This window comes from Dermacentor andersoni, chromosome 5 (genome assembly GCF_023375885.2).
Source record: "Dermacentor andersoni chromosome 5, qqDerAnde1_hic_scaffold, whole genome shotgun sequence".
NCBI lineage: Eukaryota > Metazoa > Arthropoda > Arachnida > Ixodida > Ixodidae > Dermacentor > Dermacentor andersoni.
The window spans coordinates 120,119,839-120,133,400 of record NC_092818.1 but is presented as its reverse complement, the minus strand read 5'-3'; the positions used below and the strand labels follow the sequence as shown (position 1 = coordinate 120,133,400).

Genomic DNA, 13,562 nt, shown 5'->3' with positions numbered 1-13,562 from the left:
TTGTGCGTTCTGCTCTATAGATGACTATCTGAGGGGCAAGTTCCGGACGACTGGGGAATCGTCACAGTAAAACCTATCCATAACAATTTGAGGAAAGACTGTATAAAGAACTGACGTCCAAATTTCTTTAACCTCTACTGCATGTAAACATTTAGAACAAAGCATACATAACCACACAACGCAGTTTCTTGAGCAACATAATATTTTAACCAAGTATCAACATAGATTTCGACAAGATTATTCTACGTGAACCCAGCTAGCAGAAACTATACATGACTTTGTACTTTCAATTAACAACGGAAAACAAACCGATGTAATTTTTATTGACTGTAAAAAAGCGTTTGATAATGTCTCTCATAAGAAGATATTGCACAAATTGGGGAAATAATAAATAACCACCAACTTTTAAACTGGATTGCCGCATATATTAACAATCAAAAACAGTGTGTTCCCTTTAATGGAGAAACTTCAGAAGTTGTTGGTGTGGACTCGGGCGTTCCCCAGGAGTCGGTACATGGACCCCTTCTTCTTCTTTTATTTATTAATGATATTGTCTGCAACATTCCTGACAAAATACAATTGTATGCCGTTGACTGTGTGATTTACACGGAAGTGAACAGTAGAGCTGACCAAATTCTTTTAAATCATACACTCAATAAAATTGTTTAGTGGTGTGATATGTGGAAAATGTCTATTAACTATGAAAAAAGTGTTCATGAGAGTTACTCACAAAAAAAGTCCATTAACTTTTGTCTATTCTATCAACAGCAGTCTTCTTCACGAAGTACCTCACTACAAATACCTGGGCCTCTGGATAACAAATTACTTAGACTGGACTAAAGTCATTGATTGTGCCGTAAGAAATGCAAACTGTAAGTTGTTCTTTTTACGAAGAGCTTTAAAATTTACTGCTCCTGATGTCCGCATGACCGCATATAAAGCGCTTATTCTCCAATCATTAGATTATGCAGCCATAATCTGGGACCCCTTCACTCGGACCAATGTTAACACGATTGAAAGCTTAGAGAAAATGGGTGTGCGATTCATATATGAGAGCTTTGGACGTTCTTCTGTTTCTACCCTTTTAACCAGAGCCAACTTGCCACAAATAACCCCAAAAAAACCGGTCATCTAGGCTAAAATTTATGTATCAAATTGTGAGGGGGCACTGTAAATTAGAGACATATCACGTAATAACCTTTTCATCCGGGTATGTCACTAGACAAAGACACCTATTAACAATTGCTCCGTTTCGCACACGTAACAACTCCTTTAAATACTCTTTCTTTTTGCGGACAATAACTGAATGGAACCAGCTTACTAACCACCAAGGTCAACAGCCTTCACACACCTTGTTTACATCGGGTTTAACTTAGTACTTACCGTATGCCTTCTAGTTTAGTTTACATAATAGTTTATTTACTCTTATGTATATACGTATTTGTTGGTTGCCTTTTTGTGATGTTTTCAACATTTGTACCCTCCTGCCAAAATCCAGAAAGCGGGACCGCAGTATCAATAAAAAATAACATTATATTCACAATGTTGCCTAAGACTATGATGGCTGCGACCACAAAAATGATAACGAGCGTAAAGTGTGGCCGTGTGCGCCAAGCACTCTCTCACTCTCCTTTCTCCCCTTCTCATTCCTTTTTCTTCTCCCTAATTGAGCAGAAAAGGAAAAATAACTTTAGCTAAGTGGTGGCGCCCGCTAATTTCTTTGTTTTGCGAAACATACGAATACTTTACGAGTCACTCATCACGAAAGAAAAGAAGTACGCTATATTATCACATAAACATAAATATATTCGAAGTACAAAATGTTCCCACAAGAATACAGCCTAACACGTTGCAAACGCTACAGATACGCTATAGATGCACTATACGTAAAGACTGAAAAAGCCGCACAAATCAATGTTGCAGCAGCATGATACATACATACATACATACATACATACATACATACATACATACATACATACATACATACATACATACATACATACACATACATACATACATACATACATACATACATACATACATACATACATACATACAATAGCATTTTCAGCGAAAAAATTCTACATAAACGTTTATCCTTATATTTATGGACAATATAGCAGAGAGAGAGAGAACTAAACTTTTATTTTCCGAAACGGTAAACCGAGTCAGAACCCGGTTCACCCTAGGTGGGAGGATTCCTTATTCCAAGAACCCTCTGGCTTGGGATGCCTCCTTGGCCCGGGCGACGAGACTGCGTTGGTCGTCCAGGTCATCGGAGGAAAGCTTGGCCTCCCACGTTTCAGTTATCGTATGGATCTGCGGTGAGTTGGGGCGCTCATTTATTGCTTCTATGGGGCGGCTTTCTTTGAAGTCGTCTTGTGGAGCTTGTGAGGTAGGGTCTGCGGCTTTGTCACGCAGTGGGCAATCCTGGACCATATGTTGCAGGGTGTCTGGAACGTCGCAATGGGGGCACGTGTAGCACGTAGTCTGTGCATGATTATTCCGTGCTCGTAGGTGTTGGTCTGTAGGCGGCGCAGGATGACTTCTTCCTCTTTGCTCAGATTCTTGTGTGGTGAAGCGTATGTTCTTCTGCTGAGTCGGTGGTGTTGCAGAAGCTCCGAGTACTTCAGGGGGATGTCATCAACGTTGGTGGCCGGCCTAGTGTGGGATGGCAGGAAAGCCCGGCTGGTATGCTCGCGGGCAGCGGCGTGTGCCGCCTCATTTCCTGTCATGCCCTGATGGCCTGGGACCCAGTTGATGTGGGTGTCGGGGAGCGGGGCGCGTGCGATGTGATTTCTTAGTATCTTGAGCGCGATTTCTGATACGCGTCCTTTTTGATAGTTGCGCGCTGCTGCGTGGGAGTCAGTTAGTATTACTGCTACTTCAGGGCATGTTGTCATTGCCAGAGCTATGGCCGCTTCCTCTGCAGTCTCGGGGGCTCTTGCTCGGATGGTGACAGCTGCAAGTTCTTTGCCTTGGTGATCCGTGACGCTTAGGGCAAAGGCGTTTCGTTTAATATTCCGGGCAGCATCGGTGTACCTTGTATCAGGGTCTCTCCCGTATTTCTTGCTGAGTGCGCGGATTCTGCTTTGCCGCCGCTCCTTATGATAAGTTGGATGCATATTGCGCGGTATACTTGCAACGCTGATACAGTCAAGGACTGCAGGTGGGATTCTTGCTTTCTGGTCTGTGTCTGCAATGAAACTTTCACTGTAGTTGAGGTAACGCAAAACTGCACGTCCGGTGGGTGTGAGCTTGAGCCGCTTTAGTTGGCTGATCTTATGAGCCTCGACAAGCTCTTCCCACGTATTGTGGACGCCGAGCTTGAGGAGTTTCTCCGTTGATGCCATGGGTGGGAGGGTCAAGGCTACTTTGATTGCCTTTCGAATGACAACATTGAGTTTCTTGATTTCTGCCGGCTTGAGCGTCAAGTAGGGAGTTCCGTAGGTGATACGGCTAGTTAGGAGAGCTTGAATTATGTTTAGTGTGTCGTGCTCCTTAAGTCCGCTTCTTTGGTTTGTGATCCTCTTGACGAGGTGCGTAACTTGTGACAGTGTGCGTTGGACACGCGGGAGAGTGGCCGCCCCTGATCCGTCCTTGTGGATGTGAAGTCCGAGTACGCGAAGAGAGTCTACTACAGGGATCTTGGTTCCGTTGAGCGAGACGCTAGGATCGGGTTCGATATAGTTAGGTGGTCTTCCTCGTGTCCGTACTCTCAGGACGAGAAGCTCCGACTTTTCGGGTGCGCATTGCAGACCGCAGTGTCGGAGATATCTTTCGATAGTATCGACGGCTTCTTGTAGATTGCGTTCTTGCTGTCCAGTAGTAGGTGCTTTGGTCCAGAGCGTGACGTCGTCGGCGTAAAGGGCATGGCATAGGTTTGGGATGGCGTTCAGTTGTGTTGGTAGCTTCATCATTGCGATATTGAAAAGGAGGGGTGAAATAACTGATCCTTGTGGGGTTCCTTTGTTGGGTAGCCGAAATTCATCACTGCGGAGGTTGCAGACGCCTACTGTTGCTGTTCGGTGTGTCAAAAAGCTGCTGATGTAGTTATAGATCCGGGTTCCGCAGCCTGTATCTTCGAGGTTGCGGAGAATGGCTTCGTGGCTCACGTTGTCGAATGCGCCCTTTACGTCGATTGCCAAGATTGATGACTTGCGTCTGTGATCGAGGTAATCAAGTAAGTCTTCTTTGAGGAGCAGGAGTACGTCCTGCGTGGACAGATGCTGTCGGAATCCGAACATGGTGTGCGGCAAGTGTCCGTTGTCCTCGAGGTATGTTGTTAACCGGTCGTGCACCATGTGCTCGAGGAGTTTGCCCACGCAAGATGTGAGGGAAATTGGACGTAGATTTTCGATGAGAAGGGGTTTGTTGGGTTTGGGGATCATGGTGACCTCCGAATGCTTCCAGGCTGCTGGTAGGTCCCCCTTTTCCCAGCAGTCGTTGTAATACTGTAGCAGTGCTGTAGTGGCATATTGTGGGAGGTTGCGTAGGAGCTTATTAGTTATTCTGTCCTTGCCGGGACTGGTGTTTCTAGTGAGTTTGGCTAATGCTGCGTGGAGCTCTGCCTGGGTGAATGGTCGGTCGAGATCTGGGTTTGGTGCACCGTCGTACGTCTTTCCGCTCGCTGATGAAGTGGGCTTGTTGCTGCTAAGTTTTTGCTGAAGCTCACGAAGGAGATCGTGCTCCGATCCAGCATGATTGTGGATCAGTCTGCGCAGATCTTGCCTCTGTTGAGTTTTGGTGCGATCGGTCGCTAAGAGAGCGCGTAGGAGATGCCAGGTTTTCTTGGTGCTGAGTGTCCCTTGTATGCGGTCACAAAATGTGCGCCAATTTTGCCTGGTAAATTGCTCCGCGTAATCTTGGTCCTGTATGGTGAGAAGGGCGATTCGTTGCTTGAGTTTTCGATTGAGCTTTTGTCTCTTCCACCTCTTCAGGAGACTTCTTTTGGCCTCCCAGTGATGAAGGAGATGCGGGTCGACTGCGGGTGTGTTGGTGCTTAGCTGGATGTTCTTGGTGTGGTTTTCTGCAGTGATGAGAAGGCCCTTGAGCCAATGGTCGATGTCGTCGATTGTTGTGTTGCCGCTGAGGTTGTCTCTGAAGGACTTCCAGTCTGTTAGTCGAGCAACTCCAGTCTTGGTTGGTTTCCGGTTATGCGCGATGTCAAGTTGGATAATGTGGTGGTCGCTTCCGAGCGTCTCCGAGAGTCGACTCCACTCGGCCCAGTGGACGTTAGCTGTGAACGTAAGGTCCGGGTTGGTATCCCTGGAGACACTGTTCCCGACTCTCGTGGCCTGCAGTGGGTCGTTCCAGAGTGTCAGCCTGTGTTGTTGAGCAGTGTCGTGCACTCGCGCTCCCTTCTTGGTGGTGTTTGGATAAGCCCACGCTGTATGTGGGGCGTTGAAATCTCCCATTATGACAACTTGATGGCCTTTCGTGCGTTTCCTGAGTTCACGGACAAAGTGGTCGAATTCCGGAAGTTGATCACGAGGAGGGCTGTATATGCTGGCGATAAAGAGACTTTGCTGCGTTTTTCTGTCTGGTATAATCTCCACTAGGGTGTGCTCGATGGGGATGCCTTCTATTTCGTGTTCCTGCGTTGTGAGAGTTTTCTTGGTAAGGATGGCTGTGCGTTGAGTTTGTGCATGAGCGGTGTATCCTTGAAGTCGGACGTTGCGGGTATTGGTTTCCTGTAGGGCAATTACATCAGGGTCGTCCAGTTTCAAACTTTTTAGGAGCAGCAAGTCTACGAGCTGAAAAGGATCTCTTGGCCATGTACCCACAGCTTCTTTGGACTCACTGTTTTGCGGTCAAGTTTCATAATTTGGACACGTTTAATTATTGGTTCAAAAGTCTCACAGCATTCTAAAATAAAATGTTCCCCATCCTCATATGCGCTGCCACATTCGCCGTTCGCCGTGGAGGTTTCTTGCATGGCCAATGCAATATACGAACTATTGTCTGTTCAATGTGTAGCACAAGCGCAACAATACTAGGGCGTCGAGCTTGGGCGCTTTCAGAAATAAATGATATAACAAATTCTTCGTGTAGGTGATGCTAAGAGACAGACGGTGAATAAGTGATTCGTGATGCCTGGTAATCTATTCGAGTTACCGAATTCAGCGAGGAGATCAATATATAAAATATATGGGAAGTCTTATTAGTTTCGTTGAACCATGTACTTCTACTGTAACGGGCATATATGTGCGTAAAATAAAATGCATTTGAGTTATAGGGAGCGTGTTGTTCGTGGTCGGTTAGATGTGCATGTCACGCTACTGAATGCGCGGTGCCATTCCTGGGTGAATCAGTATTTCTGCCTTCACTAAGAGAGCTCCATTCTGCACCGGAATTAGTATGATGTACAGTCGAAGGCTGTAATAGCAAAGTTCTCGGCAACTACGAAATGCTTCGTTATACAAGTCAATTCCTTGTAAACTTCGGACACCATGCCGCTCCCTATAGAGCAGGATAAGCACGTTCAACAAAAGGAAAGCTTTATTAGGCATGAATTCAAGAAGAGTTAATGAAATGGGTCTCTAACTCTTCTGTGCACTATTTCTAGGAAAGAATGTGTGACTGCAGCTAACATTACTGCATCTAGGTTCCCAGCATGCCCTCCAACAACAAGTAGGAGCTACGTAAAGAAATGTTGCAGATCACTCCGTGTCGCTATCCCCTCTGTCGATATTAAGGTTGTCGGTTCGCTTACAGGTTATTCATCATTCTCGAGTTCGTTGAGATTCGCCTCCTTTCCACCTTAGACGGCATTCAAAACGTCATCGGTACTTAGTTGCCGTTACATCCCCGTGTCGTCATTAACTGCGACGTATTGGCCAGCCATCGCACCCGCTGATGCCTTACAACAAGTAGCGTACGCGTTGAGCGATTCATGGAGGAGTGCAGCAGGCCTAGCGATGTCGGCCTCCTCTTCAAGTACGCGGCCACTAACACTAGCGCACAGTCAACCATCATGACGTCTTCGGCGGGCAGCGGCGGCACTGCTATATGGCGCTGGCTGTAAAACAACAAGGCAGTCATCCGAGATTCCTAAATTGGTTTGTTGGACAGGAAAATTTGTCATACTGGTCGTCATTGTACAGGCGTTCACAATGGATATAAAAGGTAAGAATTCGAGCAAGACGGAATCAGCTCATTCTTACACAGGTAATTTCACTCTAGAGGCGTTAGTTGTAGAGGCGTTCGGGCACTGTATTCTTTTAACCTCTCGTACATTAGCGCTATGTATATAACATCCGTTATTAAGTAATAATGGGTGCTAGTGTGGCCGGGGAGTAACTAATTATAAACTATTTTTCTGTTATAACCTTTTTTAAACCACCTTTCCTCTGCTTACTTCCGCTATCTCCAGTTTGTTCCTATGACTCGCCATCCACTAACAAAACAGAGAAACTTCACGGAGCAAAAGGAGCAAAAGAACTGTGAATCTCTAATCAAAACACTACCTAGGTATTGTGAGCAAATCTAGAACAAGCTGAAAGCAGGAGCCGATGTTTCGACAAGTCCATTCGTCTTTCAAGAAAAAGGAGCCTTTAAAAAGACAAGTCCATTTGTCAAAACTTCAGGTCCTACTGTGATCTTCTTCTCGTTTTAATCCTCGTCCGCATTCTCCGTGTTTTACCTTGAGACGGATACTTTTTTTCCTTCGCGATTAATCAAGCGCACAAACGGGGAAAAGGCCGACCCATGGAAACAAAAGCGAGAAATCTGAGAAACATCTAGCCTTGACGAAACGAGTAAACTCGCACACACACGCCTGTGTTGCACGCACTTGTACACACATTATCAGCTAGAGCCATTATTAACAGAAATGACACATTATGGAATAAAAAAGTTAAAAAAGAGAGAATTAAGGAGAAAAAAAGAATTTAGGGGGACGAAGAATGATCAGAAAAGAACATATTACGACACATGTACGGAGGAACGACCATGTCGTAGGGCGGACACACTAAGGAATAAACCCGGAAACATGTCGCGTTGCCTCAAAGATGGGAGCACTAGATGCAGAAGCACCTCCATCCATCTATCCCATGCCCCCGAAAAAGAGTGATGACGACGACCTACGGATGCCGAACAATGCTTTCGGAGTAAAAAAGAAAGAAGAAAAGTAGATGCAGCCAGCGACGCAGCGGGTCACGTGCGCGAACGAGTCATGAGCACAAATTGAACACACGATCACTGTTCACCTACAAACCAGTCTAAATAAGACAACAAGGAACCGTGGATATTAACGGGTCTTTGATTTATGACAGCGGTGGTGAAGACCACATTTGATGTTTTCCTTTCTGTGCCCTTTTTGGCGTGTTTCTGTTGCTTGTTCATCCGCTATATCGCTCCAACGTTTGCTTACTTTATTTTGCTTTCCCTGAGCACTCCTTCCCGCTCTTTTCTCCTTTTGTTCACAGATTCGCGGCACCAAGGCGGTTAACTTCGCATTTGTCATTCCTTCTACACGTACTCTTCCTCTCTGCATCATACTCTGCACCATCGAGTCAGTGCAATTGGGTTTCAAGGTTATTGGAGGGAATTAGAATTTACGAAATAATAATTGGAATGAAGGCATCAAAGGTTACTCGCCTCAGGAAGTCCTGCTCAAGAAATGCTATTAGCAGATAAGTATAGCAGATAACATTACTAAGCATTCATTACCTATAAGTAACAACAGCATGTGTTTCGCAAAGCCTGTTCATTCCTACTCGATTAACCGAATTTACTCGCAATAAAGCATAGGTGTTAGATAAAAATAAATATCAGTATAATGCATCTTTTTAGAGTTTAAGCAGGCATTCGACAAGGGAAGACACTGTTTACTTCTCAAAAAGCTTACCGCTTCTGGACTGAATCCTACCGTCATTTCATGGGGAGCTGATTATTGGGCATTGCGCCGGCAGTTCGTTGTTCTCAACTGTTCCGGGTCCTGTTCAGCAGCCGGGTCCTGTTCAGCAGAGGTAGCGTCGTGCCTTCTTCAAGGCTGTGTGCTAGACCACTTTTATTTTTTCTATATATCAATGATATAACTGAACATATTGTATCTCACATGTGACTCTATGCAGATAACTGCACTTCGAGCAATGTCGCTGGTACAAACTATGAAATTAACGATTGGTACACATGAAGGCACACACAATTGAACTTAAATAGGGTACTTTATGTGGAATTCACTCGAAAACATAACTACCTTTTAAAAGCTCTTTTACGATTAGCATCGTCGCCATAACCAAGGTTAGAGAACATAAATATTTAGGAATTTACTTTTTGTGTAACTTAATTTGGCAATGACATGTAGATTATACGAGTATAACAAGTAAAGCTTGACAGACATAAGCGTTCCTTGGCGGTAACACAAGGAAATTTATTATGACTACTGTAGAATTGCCGTATAAAGCATACGTTAGACCTATCCTCAATATCTCTTGTGTGCTTTGGCATCTCCCTACAGTGTGTGGCGCGATAAAACTTGACAGGGCGAAAAATTTATGCTCTCGCTTTGCTTCCAGACGTTATGACAAAAATTTCAGTCAGGATTGCATGAATGAGCAACTGCGCGCAGACACACTAGAGTTTCGTCAAATAAGGTTGCGGTTAAAAATTTTTTTTAATATATATCGTGGGAAACTTCGCATTGAAATGCACAATTAAATAAAAAAACGCATTACTATTCTCACAGAACAGATCACAAATATATATTATGATTCGCTTGCAAAAGAGATTCTTTCCGAGTGTCCTTTGTTTTTGTAGAACAATCCGGGAAGTGGAGCAATCGGGTCATATACTGTCAAAGGCATATGTCTTAATGACATCTTTTTTGGTTCAGCTAGAAATTCTTTGTTGCATATACATATTTAGAAGGTTCATTCTATCAGTTTTTTTTCATAGGTATTGTATTTTAAGTTTGCAACTCCTTTATGTTAGCGACCTGGTGTTGAAGATGCGCTTTTTATTGAATATGTCGAATTTACGGCAAATTTGTCCATTCTTGCGTATACTCCCCTTCATTTACATATTCAAACTGCTCAGTGAATTCGCTAATCTTGGTCTTTTTTTTATGAGCGTTTCATTATATAACTGTTTTTTCGTGCATTTGTTATGTCATTATTTGTTATGTCATTATTGCTATAACCCTGCACGTTTCTCTACTACCCCATGGTGCCATGAGGTGCTGAGGGTGTTAAGTAAATAAATAAACAAACAAATCAATAAATAAAACATTCGATTCTTTTGACCTGCTGCAAAGTCCTTCTCCGCCTCGGCGAACGGGGCCGCTACCGAGCAAGAGCATTCACCTTGAAGCTCATCAGATTATGCATAAAAATTATGAGCCGATCCATCAGGCACACTTGGTGCCACTGAGCCTATTTTGAATGCAGGGGGCTTTCGTGCCTCAGGCTTGGTGTGGGCGCGAGGAAAGGAGGACTGATGTTATGCGCGATGGCGCCGCCAAAGTGATCATCGACTCTCGTTGGCAGGCAGCTGAAAGGGAAAAAATGAAGTACTGGCAAGGGAAACAGGTGTGTTGCAGGCCTGCCCGCATTCCTCTTATGCCTCGGGTAACAACACATTTGTACACCTCCCGTGAATGCCATTAACCGTGAAACACTAGCGGAAAGTCCTAGTCTGCTGAGTGGCACGGCTAACTGTTAAGATCATACTATATTTAATTGCTGTTAGTACTAGCTTGCAAAAGGAAAGGCGTACTAACACGGGAAGACTTAGACGCCACACTGTTATGGTGACTACTTGCTTCACAATACTAACTTTAAAGGTTTCTGGTTCGCTTTCACTTGTTCGAAAGGCGTCGCCATTTTCGTCGATGTCTCTCATGCCACATTTAGCTCATCGCAGTGTACATAATTACACCTTGTGTTGGTAAGCTACCTCTTCTGGAGAGCAAGCTGATTTTCAGGCGCATTTGAAATGTAAGATGAATATATCTCACCAAATTCTTTTGAAGCCTAAGTTGCGCATGAGATGTGCGCCACAAATACCCGTTTGTGTGTGAAATGCGTGCAATAACCACTAATCATCATTAACAGTGTCCCGCTTGGGCAATCTCTCTAAATTGTTGAACATAAACTCAATTAAAACGGCAAGCTGGGCTAGTTGGTGATTGAACATGTTCCTAGGGGTGGGCAGCGCAACCTGAAAGAAAGACAAAAGGAAGTACACGATACTACGCTCGTATCGTGTACTTCCTTTTGTCTTTCGTCCGGGTTGCGCTGCCCACCCCTAAGAACATGATATTCAACATGCTGACTGTACGCGCAATAATTAGCCTTCATGCTTGAGAGTTTTATGCTATACGCTACAGTCTCTGTGAGTTCGCATTTTGAGCCCTCTTCATGTGGAAATTTTAACTAGTAAATTAACGCGGTAAATTCACAGTGGTGCTCTGCAGAACTTAAAAGGGTATCGCTGTCGCGCTTCGTAATCTGACAAGAATCTGAATTTCATTTCTTGTTTTGTGAAGGTCAGCGATAATTAAAAGATAAACAATGAAAGCTGGGAGAGTAAAAGCTGGCGACTAAAGTTTATGAAAAACAACAGCAAATATTTGTTCAAACCTTGCGGCGCACTCAAAATCATTAAATATACTTGTAAAATATAGGAAGTGGATCTTTTAATACATTTGTGCGCCTTCACAGACCGCCAAAATACTCTCTAGCACGTCTTCAAAGTGCGAAGTCCAGCTATAGCTTACAAGGAAGGGAAAGCGCGTCCCCTCGCTGTCTAATGCATACATGCCAGGCAGCCATTTCTACCTTGATGCATGACAGATAAGGACGCTGGTGGCAGCAATTAAGCTATATGTCGGCAAGGACCACGGAAGCTTCTGCCAATATCACAAGATTCAAAGCCAGTCGCACAATCACAATCGCTTAAATACATCAGCAAAGCGATTAAGGCTTTGATTGCCGAAACCCGCTTGGTCCAGTGTCGTAGAACTTTTTCTTCTGTGAAGGCGCGAGTGTCCTGTTTTTCGAGCGTGGTCACGACGACGTTTCTTGGCACATTGTAACGGGGACAATCACAGAGCAGTTGCTCGATTGTCTACTCGCAGCCGCAGGTGTCGCAAGTATGGCTGTCGCCCATTCCAATGCGGAAGGAATAGGAGTCCGTGCATGCCACGCCGAGCCACAGGCGGCAAAGAAGTGTTGCTTCCGCTCGGGGTAACCCTGGTGGAATACGGAGTTGCAGACGTGGATTGAATCTGGTGGAGACGTGCGTTCGTGAATTCACTGGTGTTCCACAGAGTCTGCGTAAGCTCGTGTGCGAGGAAGCGACGACTTGTGGCTGTATCTGTTTTTGACAGTGGTATTGGAATATTATGGGCACTATCGGGGGCCGATGAGGCAGCGTAGTCCGCACTGTGATTTCCCGAAATTCCGCCGTGACCCGGTATCCACTGGTATGAGGATCTGCCCCTTGTCGATTGCGTGGTGGTGGAGTAGTCGGATGTTTGCGAGTCATTGCACGTTAGGTACATTATTCAAAGGGGACAGCTGACACTGGAAAGCTGCCTTCGAGTCACAAAAGATGCACCATGACTGTGATGAGTTCTGACCAATAAACTACAGAACAGCACGGATAGCTGCGAGTTCTGCAGTGGTCGATGATGTAATGTGATACGTCGTGAATTTGATGGTGACATATTTTACGGGAATCGCCACTGCTCCAGTTGAACCTTTGAAGGAAACAGAACCGCCCAGGTAAACGTGGATGCGATCTTTGTGCTTGTCATGCAGGAATAAAAGCACGGTTTGTTTGAGGGCGAAAGATGACATCTTCGTTTTCTTTTTGATGCTGGGAACGACAAGTAAGGCCTGGAGTGGAGGCAGGCACCATAGCGGTAAAAATGGCCGTGCTGCAAGCGTGAAGTTTGATGGCAGAGTTTCACGGTTGGCGGCAATACTCCTGCTACGCGCTGAAAGAGGTCGGGCGGCGGGAAGGGAGGCGAGATGATGCGATGGAAGTCGGGCGAAGTGTCTAATATGCATCCTTAAAGCGTCGACTTGAATATACGCATTGATGGGGTTGTCATGCGCGATGGCTATTGTTACCGCGCTGCATTTATCTGACAACTTGCTCGTAACTGTGGACGCAGCACTCGCAGGTAAACACTGATGTTAGAACAGCGTCATTCGGACGAAAAATAACAAGGAAATTTCTACATACTCATTTATACAGCAGCCCTCGGCAGATTTGTTGACATAAGAGCATATGGCAACGTAACGTATGATATAGAAATTCTTACAACAGAAATAAACGTATGTGCAAAAACACACAGTTACGTACACAAAACACCATCAAGGTAGCTGCGTCCTGTAGCGAACTGTTTGAGGCTCCTATTTTTAAGATTTAAAAACCAACTCAAATGAGCAAGCTATTAACAAAATGCAGCTCTAAGAAATAAAGAAGTGCAATAAAGAAATAACTAACAACTCACATTTTTACATAAGGAGATACGCTAAATAGTGACACGTGTACTTGTCTTTATCGGGCGACACGTTTCACCGCCTAACAAATGTTATCGCACA

At 44.7% G+C, this 13,562-nt stretch overlaps 1 protein-coding gene across 1 annotated transcript in view; it reads right to left on the bottom strand.

The window, feature by feature from the left end:
• Positions 1-5,420, bottom strand: part of LOC140218564 (uncharacterized) — a 96,142-nt gene extending 90,722 nt beyond the window's left edge. The window contains exons 1-2 of the mRNA XM_072288351.1: positions 4,305-5,420; positions 4,020-4,217 (exon numbers count right to left, since the gene is read on the bottom strand). Of these exons, the coding sequence (XP_072144452.1) occupies positions 4,020-4,217; positions 4,305-5,420 (1,314 nt within the window). The remainder of the gene's footprint in view (positions 1-4,019; positions 4,218-4,304) is intronic.
• Between the last annotated feature and the right edge of the window lie 8,142 nt (positions 5,421-13,562).